Source organism: Oncorhynchus kisutch, linkage group LG15 (assembly GCF_002021735.2).
Source record: "Oncorhynchus kisutch isolate 150728-3 linkage group LG15, Okis_V2, whole genome shotgun sequence".
Classification (NCBI taxonomy): domain Eukaryota; kingdom Metazoa; phylum Chordata; class Actinopteri; order Salmoniformes; family Salmonidae; genus Oncorhynchus; species Oncorhynchus kisutch.
The window spans coordinates 86,333,833-86,347,578 of NC_034188.2; the positions used below are offsets into that span (position 1 = coordinate 86,333,833).

Genomic DNA, 13,746 nt, shown 5'->3' on the forward strand with positions numbered 1-13,746 from the left:
TAAGTACCAATGGGATGGAGGATACAGCCTATAGCACAGTACTCTCATAACATCACCCGGAAGTGACGTACTTCATCACAAGAAGTGGACAGAGAGAGGAAGCGGAAGAGGGGCAAACCTGATTGGCTGTTGCGGTTGCAAAGGGAACACTTGTGGCAGAGGAGTTGGCTGCAGACACAGTGGCGGGCGTAGCACCGTGCATCATGGGTACTTTAGGGAGAGAAAGATCACACAGACAAATGAACTGGAGCCTGAGGTGTTGTTCTATTATAAAGGTTACTGGGTAAGTATTTATTTATAGCTCTTTCTCTAACCACTTATAAACCTATCGTGTTGATGTCCATTAGAAAAGCATTTGTTTGTGTATTTCTTACTATCTATAAATAGGATCTAGTGCCATGGATACAATATTCTAAGCTGACCTTTAGATAAGGTGTTAGCTGACAGGGTAACTGAGGTTTGGGATGAGGGTCAGGACAATGAGTAGATCAGAGTGAGTTATTACAGCCACAAGCTACAGTGCCTTCAGAAAGTATTCATACCCCTTCACTTGTTTTGTTGTGTTACAGCCTGAATTTAAAATGAATTCAATTGATAATTTGTGTCACTGATCTACACACCCTATACCCTATAATGTAAAAGTGGAATTTTGCCTGTAGTTATTTTTAGAAATGAATAAAAAAATTAAACGCTCAAATGTTTGAGTCAATAAGTATTCAACCCCTTTGTTATGGCAAATCCTAAATACATTCAGGAATTAAAATGTGCAACAAATAAATTTTTAATTTGAATTTAACCTCTATTTATCTAGGCAAGTCAGTTAATAACAAATTCTGATTTACAATGATGGCCAACTCCGGCCAATGATGGCCTACTCCGGCCAATGATGGCCTACTCCGGCCAATGATGGCCTACTCCGGCCAATGATGGCCTACTCCGGCCAAACTCCGACGATGCTGGGCTAATTGTGCGCTGCCCTATAGGACTCCCAATCACAGCCGGATGTGAAACAGCCGGGATTCAAATCAGGTACTATAGTGACGCCTCTTGCACTGAGATGCAGTGCCTTAGACCGCTGCACCACTCGGGAGCATAATAAGTTGCATGAATTCGTTCCGTGTTCAATAATAGTGGTTAACATAATTTTTTAATAGCTACCCCGTCTCTGTACCCCACACACACAATTATCTGTAAGGTCCCTCAGTTGAGCAGTGAACTTCATGTACAGATTCAACCACAATGACCAGGGAGGTTTTTCAATTCCTCGCAAAGTAGTGCACCGATTGGTAGATGTATACAAATAAAAAAAGCAGATGCAGAATATCGCTTTGAGAATGGTTAAGTTATTAGTTAGACTTTGGTGTCCTTCCTAACTCAGTTGCCGGAGAGGAAGGAAATTGCTCAGAGATTTCACCATGAGGCCAATGGTGACTTTAAAACAGCTACGGAGTTGAATGATTGTGATAAGAGGAAACTCAGGATGGATCAACAACATTGTAGTTACTCCACAATACTAACCTAAATGACAGAGTGAAAAAAAGAAGGAATCCTGTACAGGGGAAATCCAACACAACTTGGGGTATGAATACATTCTGAAGGCACTGTATGTGGCACATCATATGACAGACAAACATCAGCAACGTGACATCATGCATAGCGAGAGTGGCGACATTCAATAGGGGTGACACACAGGGAAACAGGTGAAACAACGGTAACACTCACATTGTCATAACCATGTCATAATATGTCATAACAGCTGACATAACATGACATAACCTGTCATAATAGGGTCATAACACCGTCATGTTCCATATATTCATACCTGTTGTGACATATATTGAATTATTTTATGGTTGGTTATGACAGCGACATAAGAGTCATTTATTCAAATGATTATTTTCCCTGCCAAAGAGTTTCCTTTCCTTTGAAAGTTTGTTTCATTAAATCCTTTGTTGTTGTTGTAATGAATTCTGTACAGTTACTTTTTTTAAATGTGATAATATGTAGAAAATACACTTTGACACTGTTATGAAGCATGATGACCATCCTGTGTCACTTTACTTGGACTAAGAAAATACACTTCATGAAGCATTATGACCATCCTGTGTCACTTTACTTGGACTAAGAAAATACACTTTATGACACTGTCAAGATGCATTATGACATCATAATCATATCAGCCAGATAGTCCTATCACGTACATGCCCTTATTTCAGTCATCAGTCACAAAGAGGGTGTCTTGTCCTGCTCCTGAAATCTGCTCCTGTATTCATCCCAGTCATCAGCAACAGAGCATTGGGGTAGGTGCATGTCTGACATCAACGTGTGCACAATTACAATGATAATTTAATATGGTCAATTTCAGAAAATGTTATATAACATAAACATACTGTTGACATGTAGGCTATGGTGTAATGGAATGTTTGGCCATGGTAGGTTTTGTGTGTTTTTACACACTTATGTAGGTGTCAAAACTAGCCATAAAATAACACAATATATGTCACAACAGGTTATGACCATACTATAACTGTCACGCCTTGGTCTTAGTGTTTTGTGTTTTCGTTATATATTTGGTCAGGCCAGGGTGTGACAGGGGTTTATGTTGTTGTATTTCGTATTGGGGTTTGTAGTATTTGGGATCGCGGCTGATTAGGGGTGTTGTATAGGCTTGGCTGCCTGAGGCGGTTCTCAATCAGCTGTCAGGTGATTCTCGTTGCCTCTGATTGGGAACCGTATTTAGGTAGCCTGAGTTTCACTTTGTCTTTCGTGGGTGATTGTTCCTGTCTCTGTGTAGTGTTCACCAGATAGGCTTTAATTATGTTTCACGTTCCGTTTGTTGTTTTCGTATTGAATTGTTATTTCATGTATCGTCACTTTTTCTTTATTAAAGAACATGAGTAACCACCACGCTGCATTTCGGTCCGACTCTCTTTCAACAAACGAAGAACGCCGTTACAATAACAGGTTATGACCATACAATAACAGGTTATGAAAAGTTATGTCAGCTGTTATGACCTATTAGGACATGGTTATGACCGTGTCACGTGTCAGGATGCTGGGGGTCAAGTGTAACAACTGGCCTACAGTGAAAAAACAAAAACATGTACTTCAAAATGTTTCATATTTATATATTTATATTCATATTTCGATAACAATACACATCTTATAACTGAACCACCAGCACCACCATCATCACCAATAATATAATAATACTACAACTAACCCTGTCTGCAACCCACAGTCTGTCCCAATCCAGTCCAGTCCCACTCTGTCAGGGTATGAAATACAAAATTAAATGCTCTGTATTTCTTCTCTCCAAGCTGTGAATCTAAATGTTAAATTAGATGTAATTCTATTACAAATCATTTCCTGGTTAAAAATTCCTCTGAATTAACATTTTTAAACACAAATAAATGCAACAAAATACAGTTTCTAACTATGAAAATATGTTTCTCCCTGACAGACAAGGATTGTCTCGACGTTCAAGAATCCCTGCTGTATATTTATATTGAAAGAGTGCATCAAGACTTTGTGCCACATCTCACCAAAACAACGTCCCTGTCTCTTTTCCATCATCAGGTAACACCTGGCCAAGTGACAACTAAATCCTTCATACTGTATTGCTTCCTTCGTACCGTATTGCTTCCTTCGTACTGTATTGCTTCCTTCATACAGTATTGCTTCCTTCGTACTGTATTGCTTCCTTCATACAGTATTGTCTTCATTGCGGACACAAGACAGGGAAGATAATATAACAATATTTGTATTAACGTGTTTCGTTTTTCATGGTTTTATTATCTTATGAAAGCTGCACTGCAATGGTAAGGGTAGTCAACAACACATCTGCCATGCTGATCATCAATACAGGGGCCCCTCAGGGGTATGTGCCTAGTCCCCTCCTGTACTCCTTGTTCACCTATGACTGTGTGGCCATGCATGACTCTAACACCATAACCAACCTATAGGGAGAAGGTCAGAGACCTGGCAGTGTGGTGCCAGGACAATAACCTCTCCCTCAACGTGAGCAAGACAAAGGAGATGACCGTGGACTACAGACAAAGGAGGGCTGAACATGTTGCCATTAACATCGATGGGTCTCCATTAACATCGATGGGTCTCCATTAACATCGATGGGTCTCCATTAACATCGATGGGTCTCCATTAACATCGATGGGTCTCCATTAACATCGATGGGTCTCCATTAACATCAATGGGTCTCCATTAACATCGATGGGTCCCCATTAACATCGATGGGTCACCATTAACATCGATGGGTCTCCATTAACATCGATGGGTCTCCATTAACATCGATGGGTCTCCATTAACATTGATGGGTCTCCATTAACATCGATGGGTCTCCATTAACATCGATGGGTCTCCATTAACATCGATGGGTCTCCATTAACATCGATGGGTCCCCATTAACATCGATGGGTCCCCATTAACATCGATGGGTCTCCATTAACATCGATGGGTCCCCATTAACATCGATGGGTCCCCATTAACATCGATGGGTCTGCAGTGGAGCGGGTCGAGAGTTTCAAGTTCCTTGATGTTCACATCACCAGCAAACTATCATGGTCCAAACACTCTACAGAGGGTAATGCATACGGCCCAGCTTCCTGCAATCCAGGACCAATATACTAGGCGGTGTCAGAGGAAGGCCCCAAATATTGTTGAAGACTCCAGTCACTCTAGTCTATTCCCCCCCCATTTGATTTTACACTGCTGCTACTTGCTGTTATGTATCCATGCATAGTCACTTTACTCCTACTTACATGTACACATTAACTCAACTAACCTGTACCCCCGCACATTGACTCAGTACTGGTAACCCTGTATATAGCCTCCACATTGACTCTGTACTGGTACCCCCTGTATATAGCCTCCACATTGACTCTGTACTGGTAACCCTGTATATAGCCTCCACATTGACTCAGTACTGGTACCCCCTGTATATAGCCTCCACATTGACTCAGTACTGGTACCCCCTGTATATAGCCTCCACATTGACTCAGTACCAGTGCCCCCTGTATATAGCCTCCACATTGACTCAGTACCAGTGCCCCCTGTATATAGCCTCCACATTGACTCAGTACCAGTACCCCTGTATATAGCCTCCACATTGACTCAGTACTGGTACCCCCTGTATATAGCCTCCACATTGACTCTGTACTGGTACCCCCTGTATAAAGCCTCCACATTGACTCTGTACTGGTACCCCCTGTATATAGCCTCCACATTGACTCAGTACCGGTACCCCTGTATATAGCCTCCACATTGACTCAGTACTGGTACCCCCTGTATATAGCCTCCACATTGACTCAGTACCGGTACCCCTGTATATAGCCTCCACATTGACTCAGTACTGGTACCCCCTGTATATAGCCTCCACATTGACTCAGTACCGATACCCCTGTATATAGCCTCCACATTGACTCAGTACTGGTACCCCCTGTATATAGCCTCCACATTGACTCAGTACCGGTACCCCTGTATATAGCCTCCACATTGACTCAGTACTGGTAACCCTGTATATAGCCTCCACATTGACTCAGTACTGGTAACCCTGTATATAGCCTCCACATTGACTCTGTACTGGTAACCCTGTATATAGCCTCCACATTGACTCAGTACTGGTAACCCTGTATATAGCCTCAAAATTGACTCAGTACTGGTACCCCCTGTATATAGCCTCCACATTGACTCAGTACCGATACCCCTGTATATAGCCTCCACATTGACTCAGTACTGGTACCCCCTGTATATAGCCTCCACATTGACTCAGTACTGGTACCCCCTGTATATAGCCTCCACATTGACTCTGTACTGGTAACCCTGTATATAGCCTCCACATTGACTCAGTACTGGTAACCCTGTATATAGCCTCCACATTGACTCAGTACTGGTAACCCTGTATATAGCCTCCACATTGACTCTGTACTGGTAACCCTGTATATAGCCTCCACATTGACTCAGTACTGGTAACCCTGTATATAGCCTCAAAATTGTTATTTTATTGTTTTACTTCTGATTTATTTGTATTAATTGCTTAAGTTTATTTAGTAAATATTTTCTTATCTCTATTTTCTTAAAACAGCATTGTTTGTTAATAAGGGCTCTATCTATCTATCTATCTATCATCTATCTATCTATCTATCTATCTATCTATCTATCTATCTATCTATCTATCTATCTATCTATCTATCTATCTATCTATCTATCTATCTATCTATCTATCTATCTATCTATCTATCTATCTATCTATCTATCTATCTATCTATCTATCTATCTATCTATCTATCTATCTATCTATCTATCTATCTATCTATCTATCTATCTATCTATCTATCTATCTATCTATCTATCTATCTATCTATCTATCTATCTATCTATCTATCTATCTATCTATCTATCTATCTATCTATCTATCATTTATCTCTTTATGAAGGGAAGGAGACGAGGATATGAAGCTACTTTGGACTTCTGAGAGGCCCCCTTGGTCTCAGAGTGAAAAATGGCCGCCCTGATGGCATGAGATGGAATGTGAGGGACTGAAAAGGCTGAGAGGTAATCAGGAAGGAAAGCTGGCACCTACCAACACTTGTTGCAGGTGTCATGCACAATATCGAGCCTGCCCATCATGCATTGCAACAGGAAGTGGATTGGAAAAGGAGATGGAGAGAAGAAATCAACACAACCCATTACAAGACAGTGTCCACAGAGTTAGGGAGTGTTGTTATGGTTACAGAGTATACAGTACATTAAAACGCATCACACAGGTGACACATCAACTACCATACAGTGAAGAAAGGCATATTTAACTTGCATATTTTAACCTTTATTTAACTAGGCAAGGCAGTTAAGAACAAATTCTTATTTACAATGATGGCCCTACCCTGGCCAAACCCGGACGACGCTGGACCAATTGAGTGACACATCTTGCACTGAGATACAGTGTCTTAGACCGCTGCACCACTCTGGAGCCCCTCTACTGGCATTAATCATTCATGAATGATAATCATTACTGTTAACAATGGTCACTCTTTACAGATAGAATCATGGTCGGTACTAAATGCACACAAACACACAGAGAGCTAGACCGTAAAGCACACAGACAGATGTTGTGTGTTTGATGTGTTTCAGTAGCTATGATAATGTTGCTTATAAACACTATTGACCTACGTTTTAGCACCAGGCATCCAGGGGAAAAGTACGTCTTAAAAAGGGAAAAAGGAGAATGACTAGTCACATCAGCCAATAACATTCTCCAAGATCAATGACATGTCTGGAAACTGTCTCTCTTGTAATACTCCTCCTATGTAAAGGTTGGCCTAGAGGGGTTATGGACGAGCTTCATCCATTTCTCTCAGTGTGGACTTGGACCACTGTGGCTTGACAGCAGGGATGGACTGAGAACAGAAATCGGCCTGGTTATTTCTAAAACACTGGGCCATTTTTTTTTTCAAGGCCCCTTACACCATCCCACTTTTAACCAGCAGTAACACTCACTGGACCCAATCCATGCCGGCTATTTTTACATACCAGGACTGTGAGAGGACTGTGAGACAGAGTTTAAGATGACTTTGCTGTCATCTCAGGGTGGTGCCAATGTTGTCAGACTGGTGTAAGTGATAGGACCAGGGTGGTGTCAGTGTTCTGGTGTATGTGGGTCGGGCCAGGGTGGTGCCAGGGTTCTGGTGTATGTGGGTTGGGCCAGGGTGGTGTCAGTGTTCTGGTGTATGTGGGTCAGACCAGGGTGGTGCCAGTGTTCTGGTTTATATGGGTCGGACCAGGGTGGTGTCAGTGTTCTGGTGTATGTGGGTCGGACCAGGGTGGTGCCAGTGTTCTGATTTATATGGGTCGGACCAGGGTGGTGTCAGTGTTCTGGTGTATGTGGGTCAGACCAGGGTGGTGCCAGTGTTCTGGTTTATATGGGTCGGACCAGGGTGGTGCCAGTGTTCTGGTTTATATGGGTCGAACCAGGGTGGTGTCAGTGTTCTGGTGTATATGTGTGTTTGTTTGTGTTAGTGTTTCACCAGGGATACTGCAACATGAAAGTCCAATCAGAACCAGTCAATAGTTTGGACACACCTACTCATTCAAAGTTTTTTAAAATGTGTACTATTTTAACATTGTAGAATAATAGTAATGACATCACAGCTATGAAAAAACATATGGAAACATGTAGAAACCAAAAAAGTGCTAAACAAATCAAAATATATTTCATATTTTAGATTCTTCAAAGTAGCCACCCTTTGTCTTGATGACAGCTTTGGACTCTCTTGGCATTTATGGGTAAGGAACCTGAAACCAAAGGTTTTTTGGGTAAGGAGCCTGAAACCAAAGGTTTTATGGGTAAGGATTTGGGTTTGTGAATGGAGGTCAGCCGTATCAGACTTGACTTCAGGGGTCGCGGCGAGTTGAGAGGTGAAAGGTGAGAAGTCAAGGCCTACCTGATGGGATAAACTGCTGCTGAAACTGCATGTTGGCCAGGGCCTGTTGGTACTGGAACATGTTGGCGGAGTTGAACATGGCACCGTTGGCTTTTTCAAGTGTGGGTCTCTTTGGTAATGGAGGTAAAACAGGTGAGAGCCCCTGATAGAGGGACCCGATGGAGGGGAAAACACAAAACAAAAAGATAGAAGGAGCAGGGGGGGGGGGAGAGAAAAAATGGTGGTAGTGGAATCAAAGACAGGGAGAATACATCATTTCATTAGAATAGAAAGGCATCTCCATGAAACAATCATTTTGAACCAAAAATAAGCAAGTCATTATAAAGCAAGCAGTATTCTATGAAACACTAGTCCTTCTAAAGCAAGCAGTGTTCTATGTAACACTAGTCAATCTAAAACAAGCAGTGTTCTATGTAACACTGGTTCTAAAACAAGCAGTGTTCTATGAAACACTAGTCAATCTAAAACAAGCAGTGTTCTATGTGACACTGGTTCTAAAGCAAGCAGTGTTCTATGTAACACTGGTTCTAAAGCAAGCAGTGTTCTATGTAACACTGGTTCTAAAGCAAGCAGTGTTCTATGTAACATTAGTCCTTCTAAAACAAGCAGTGTTCTATGTAACACTAGTCCTTCTAAAGCAAGCAGTGTTCTATGTAACATTAGTCCTTCTAAAGCAAGCACTGTTCTATGTAACATTAGTCCTTCTAAAACAAGCAGTGTTCTATGTAACACTAGTCCTATAACAAGCAGTGTTCTATGTAACACTAGTCCTATAACAAGCAGTGTTCTATGTAACACTAGTCCTATAACAAGCAGTGTTCTATGTAACACTAGTCCTATAACAAGCAGTGTTCTATGTAACACTAGTTCTCTATCAAGACAGTGGTCTGTTCCTCTACTCCTACTAAAGCAAGACAGTGGTCTGTTCCTCAACTCCTACTAAAGCAAGACAGTGGTCTGTTCCTCAACTCCTACTAAAGCAAGACAGTGGTCTGTTCCTCAACTCCTACTAAAGCAAGGCAGTGTTGCTGGTCTAGGAATTGTGATAACAATACAAGTATTTACCAACATACAAACAATTTACACAGAAATAATGTGTGAATAATGCAAAAATACAAAGTGGTGTAAAGTACTGAAGTAAAAATACTTTAAAGTACTACTTAAGTAGTATTTTGAGGTTTCTGTACTTTGCTACTTATATTTTTGACAACTTTTACTTCACTACATTCCTGACGAAAATAATGTACTTTTTTAATCCAGTGATTTTTTCCCTGACATCCAAAAGTACTCGTTACATTTTAAAAGGAAAACGGTACAATTCACCCACTTATTAAGAGAATATCCCTGGACATCCCTACTCCCTCTGATCTGGCAGACTCACTAAACAGAGAACATCCCTGGACATCCCTACTCCCTCTGATCTGGCAGACTCACTAAACAGAGAACATCCCTGGACATCCCTACTCCCTCTGATCTGGCAGACTCACTAAACAGAGAACATCCCTGGACATCCCTACTCCCTCTGATCTGGCAGACTCACTAAACAGAGAACATCCCTGGACATCCCTACTCCCTCTGATCTGGCAGACTCACTAAACAGAGAACATCCCTGGACATCCCTACTCCCTCTGATCTGGCAGACTCACTAAACAGAGAACATCCCTGGACATCCCTACTCCCTCTGATCTGGCAGACTCACTAAACAGAGAACATCCCTGGACATCCCTACTCCCTCTGATCTGGCAGACTCACTAAACAGAGAACATCCCTGGACATCCCTACTCCCTCTGATCTGGCAGACTCACTAAACAGAGAACATCCCTGGACATCCCTACTCCCTCTGATCTGGCAGACTCACTAAACAGAGAACATCCCTGGACATCCCTACTCCCTCTGATCTGGCAGACTCACTAAACACAACTGCTTCATTTGTAAACCATGTCTGAGTGTTGGATTGTGGTCCTGGCTATCCGTCAATACCAAAAAAAGAAGAGAACTTGTGCCGTCTGGTTTGCTTTAATGTAAAGGAATTTGAAATTATTTACACTTTTACCTTTAAAACAAAATACTTTTAGAGTTTTCCTCAAGTAGTATTTAAATGGGTGACTTTCACTTTTACTTGAGTCTTTTTCATTTAAGGTATCTTTACTTTTACTCAAGTATGACAATTGGGTTACTTTAACCACCACTGAAAATAAACTAGCAATTATAACACATACTTGCTAACATATTAGGAGCTCTACAAAACAATGATAGTCATTATTGTACTAGTGATCATGGGTGACAACAGAAATGATGTTAATTAACAGAGAAAAGCTTCCCTTTTAGAAGCCCACCCATCCACCAGAATTACACATGCAGAACTGGCAATAATAAGAAAATATATCATAAAAATGGCCAAATATTTATATTTGAATACTACTGAATAGACACTAATCATGCTTTTACCTACTGCATTCACTAAATGAACTCCAGATAGACGTTCAAGTCGTGTTATGGATGAATAGACTATCAGGGATGAACTGACTGTCGACAGTATTCTAATACGTAAACTTTTGCAATTTCCGCCTCTGTCCCTTGTTGACGTAGAGATGGAATGGAAAGGGATGCTGAGGTGAATTAACTAGGTACCATTTTATCCTGAATCAATTCATCACCCCACCAATGAAACGTTTAGTTAACAGTAACTGAGATGTATTTAGTTTGAATCTAGCATAACAGAGCTGCATGCCAAGCTAAAAGGTGGAAGGTCATAGTACCAGGTCAAAGGTTGCGTCGAGGGGTCGCTTCAGTGATTTGACAGCCGTCTGAGTCTTAATTAGCAGGCAGCGAGCACGTGATGGCAACGGGCCAATGGGATTCAAGCGCATTAACATAAACCAGCAAGCAGAGGAGCATCATGGGGGCAGCAGTGTAGTTTGGGTTGGTGAGAAAGAAAGAAAAACAACAAAACAACAAAACAAACAAAAAACAAATCATTGGAGTGAAATATACAACAAACAACAACAACAAACAACAACAACAGGTGGCCTTGACATCATTAATGTCTGTAGGGTTGTTACTGTAAACACTATGGTCTTGACATCATTAATGTCTGTATGGTTGTTACTGTAAACACTATGGTCTTGACATCATTAATGTTTGTAGGGTTGTTACTGTAAACACTATGGTCTTGACATCATTAATGTCTGTAGGGTTGTTACTGTAAACACTATGGTCTTGACATCATTAATGTCTGTAGGGTTGTTACTGTAAACACTATGGTCTTGACATCATTAATGGCTGTAGGGTTGTTACTGTAAACACTATGGTCTTGACATCATTAATGTCTGTAGGGTTGTTACTGTAAACACTATGGTCTTGACATCATTAATGTCTGTAGGGTTGTTACTGTAAACACTATGGTCTTGACATCATTAATGTCTGTAGGGTTGTTACTGTAAACACTATGGTCTTGACATCATTAATGTCTGTAGGGTTGTTACTGTAAACACTATGGTCTTGACATCATTAATGTCTGTAGGGTTGTTACTGTAAACACTATGGCCTTGACATCATTAATGTCTGTAGGGTTGTTACTGTAAACACTATGGTCTTGACATCATTAATGGCTGTAGGGTTGTTACTGTAAACACTATGGTCTTGACATCATTAATGTCTGTAGGGTTGTTACTGTAAACACTATGGTCTTGACATCATTAATGTCTGTAGGGTTGTTACTGTAAACACTATGGCCTTGACATCATTAATGTCTGTAGGGTTGTTACTGTAAACACTATGGTCTTGACATCATTAATGGCTGTAGGGTTGTTACTGTAAACACTATGGTCTTGACATCATTAATGGCTGTAGGGTTGTTACTGTAAACACTATGGTCTTGACATCATTAATGTCTGTAGGGTTGTTACTGTAAACACTATGGTCTTGATATCATTAATGTCTGTAGAGTTGTTACTGTAAACACTATGGACTTGACATCATTAATAGTTGTAGGGTTGTTACTGTAAACATTATGGACTTGATATCATTAATGTCTGTAGGGTTGTTACTGTAAACACTATGGTCTTGACATCATTAATGTCTGTAGGGTTGTTACTGTAAACACTATGGTCTTGACATCATTAATGTCTGTAGGGTTGTTACTGTAAACACTATGGTCTTGACATCATTAATGTCTGTAGGGTTGTTACTGTAAACACTATGGTCTTGACATCATTAATGTCTGTAGGGTTGTTACTGTAAACACTATGGCCTTGACATCATTAATGTCTGTAGGGTTGTTACTGTAAACACTATGGTCTTGACATCATTAATGGCTGTAGGGTTATTACTGTAAACACTATGGTCTTGACATCATTAATGGCTGTAGGGTTGTTACTGTAAACACTATGGTCTTGACATCATTAATGTCTGTAGGGTTGTTACTGTAAACACTATGGTCTTGATATCATTAATGTCTGTAGGGTTGTTACTGTAAACACTATGGACTTGACATCATTAATAGTTGTAGGGTTGTTACTGTAAACATTATGGACTTGATATCATTAATGTCTGTAGGGTTATTACTGTAAACACTATGGACTTGATATCATTAATGTCTGTAGGGTTGTTACTGTAAACACTATGGTCTTGACATCATTAATGTCTGTAGGGTTGTTACTGTAAACACTATGGTCTTGACATCATTAATGGCTGTAGGGTTGTTACTGTAAACACTATGGTCTTGACATCATTAATGTCTGTAGGGTTGTTACTGTAAACACTATGGTCTTGATATCATTAATGTCTGTAGGGTTGTTACTGTAAACACTATGGACTTGACATCATTAATAGTTGTAGGGTTGTTACTGTAAACATTATGGACTTGATATCATTAATGTCTGTAGGGTTGTTACTGTAAACACTATGGACTTGATATCATTAATGTCTGTAGGGTTGTTACTGTAAACACTATGGTCTTGACATCATTAATGTCTGTAGGGTTGTTACTGTAAACACTATGGTCTTGACATCAATTACTGACACACAGGAATGTTGCTTTGCTTGCTATTCGCTATCACTGGATTGAGCTAAACACTGGTTTGAGCTAAACACTGTTTCTGCATTCATCATTACACACGTTCTGGTTCCGACAAACTACAGAACTCTTTAAAGAGAATCCAGGATGACTTGGGATTTTTCCAACGTCATAACGTTTCTATTGGTTAGACATACCAAAGCTTTTTAATTTATATTCAAGTAGTCCTACTGTAGCTATAATAGGAGACCGTTTTGCTACAGCGGCTCTATG

The 13,746-nt window shown here is 40.5% G+C and overlaps 1 protein-coding gene across 1 annotated transcript in view; it reads right to left on the minus strand.

Moving 5' to 3' along the window:
- Positions 1-13,746, minus strand: part of LOC109881895 (muscleblind-like protein 1) — a 154,218-nt gene that overhangs the window by 6,241 nt on the left and 134,231 nt on the right. Inside the window, exons 5-8 of the mRNA XM_031791231.1 lie at positions 8,457-8,598; positions 6,599-6,634; positions 3,224-3,268; positions 119-210 (exon numbers count right to left, since the gene is read on the minus strand). Coding sequence (XP_031647091.1) covers positions 119-210; positions 3,224-3,268; positions 6,599-6,634; positions 8,457-8,598 — 315 coding nt within the window. The remainder of the gene's footprint in view (positions 1-118; positions 211-3,223; positions 3,269-6,598; positions 6,635-8,456; positions 8,599-13,746) is intronic.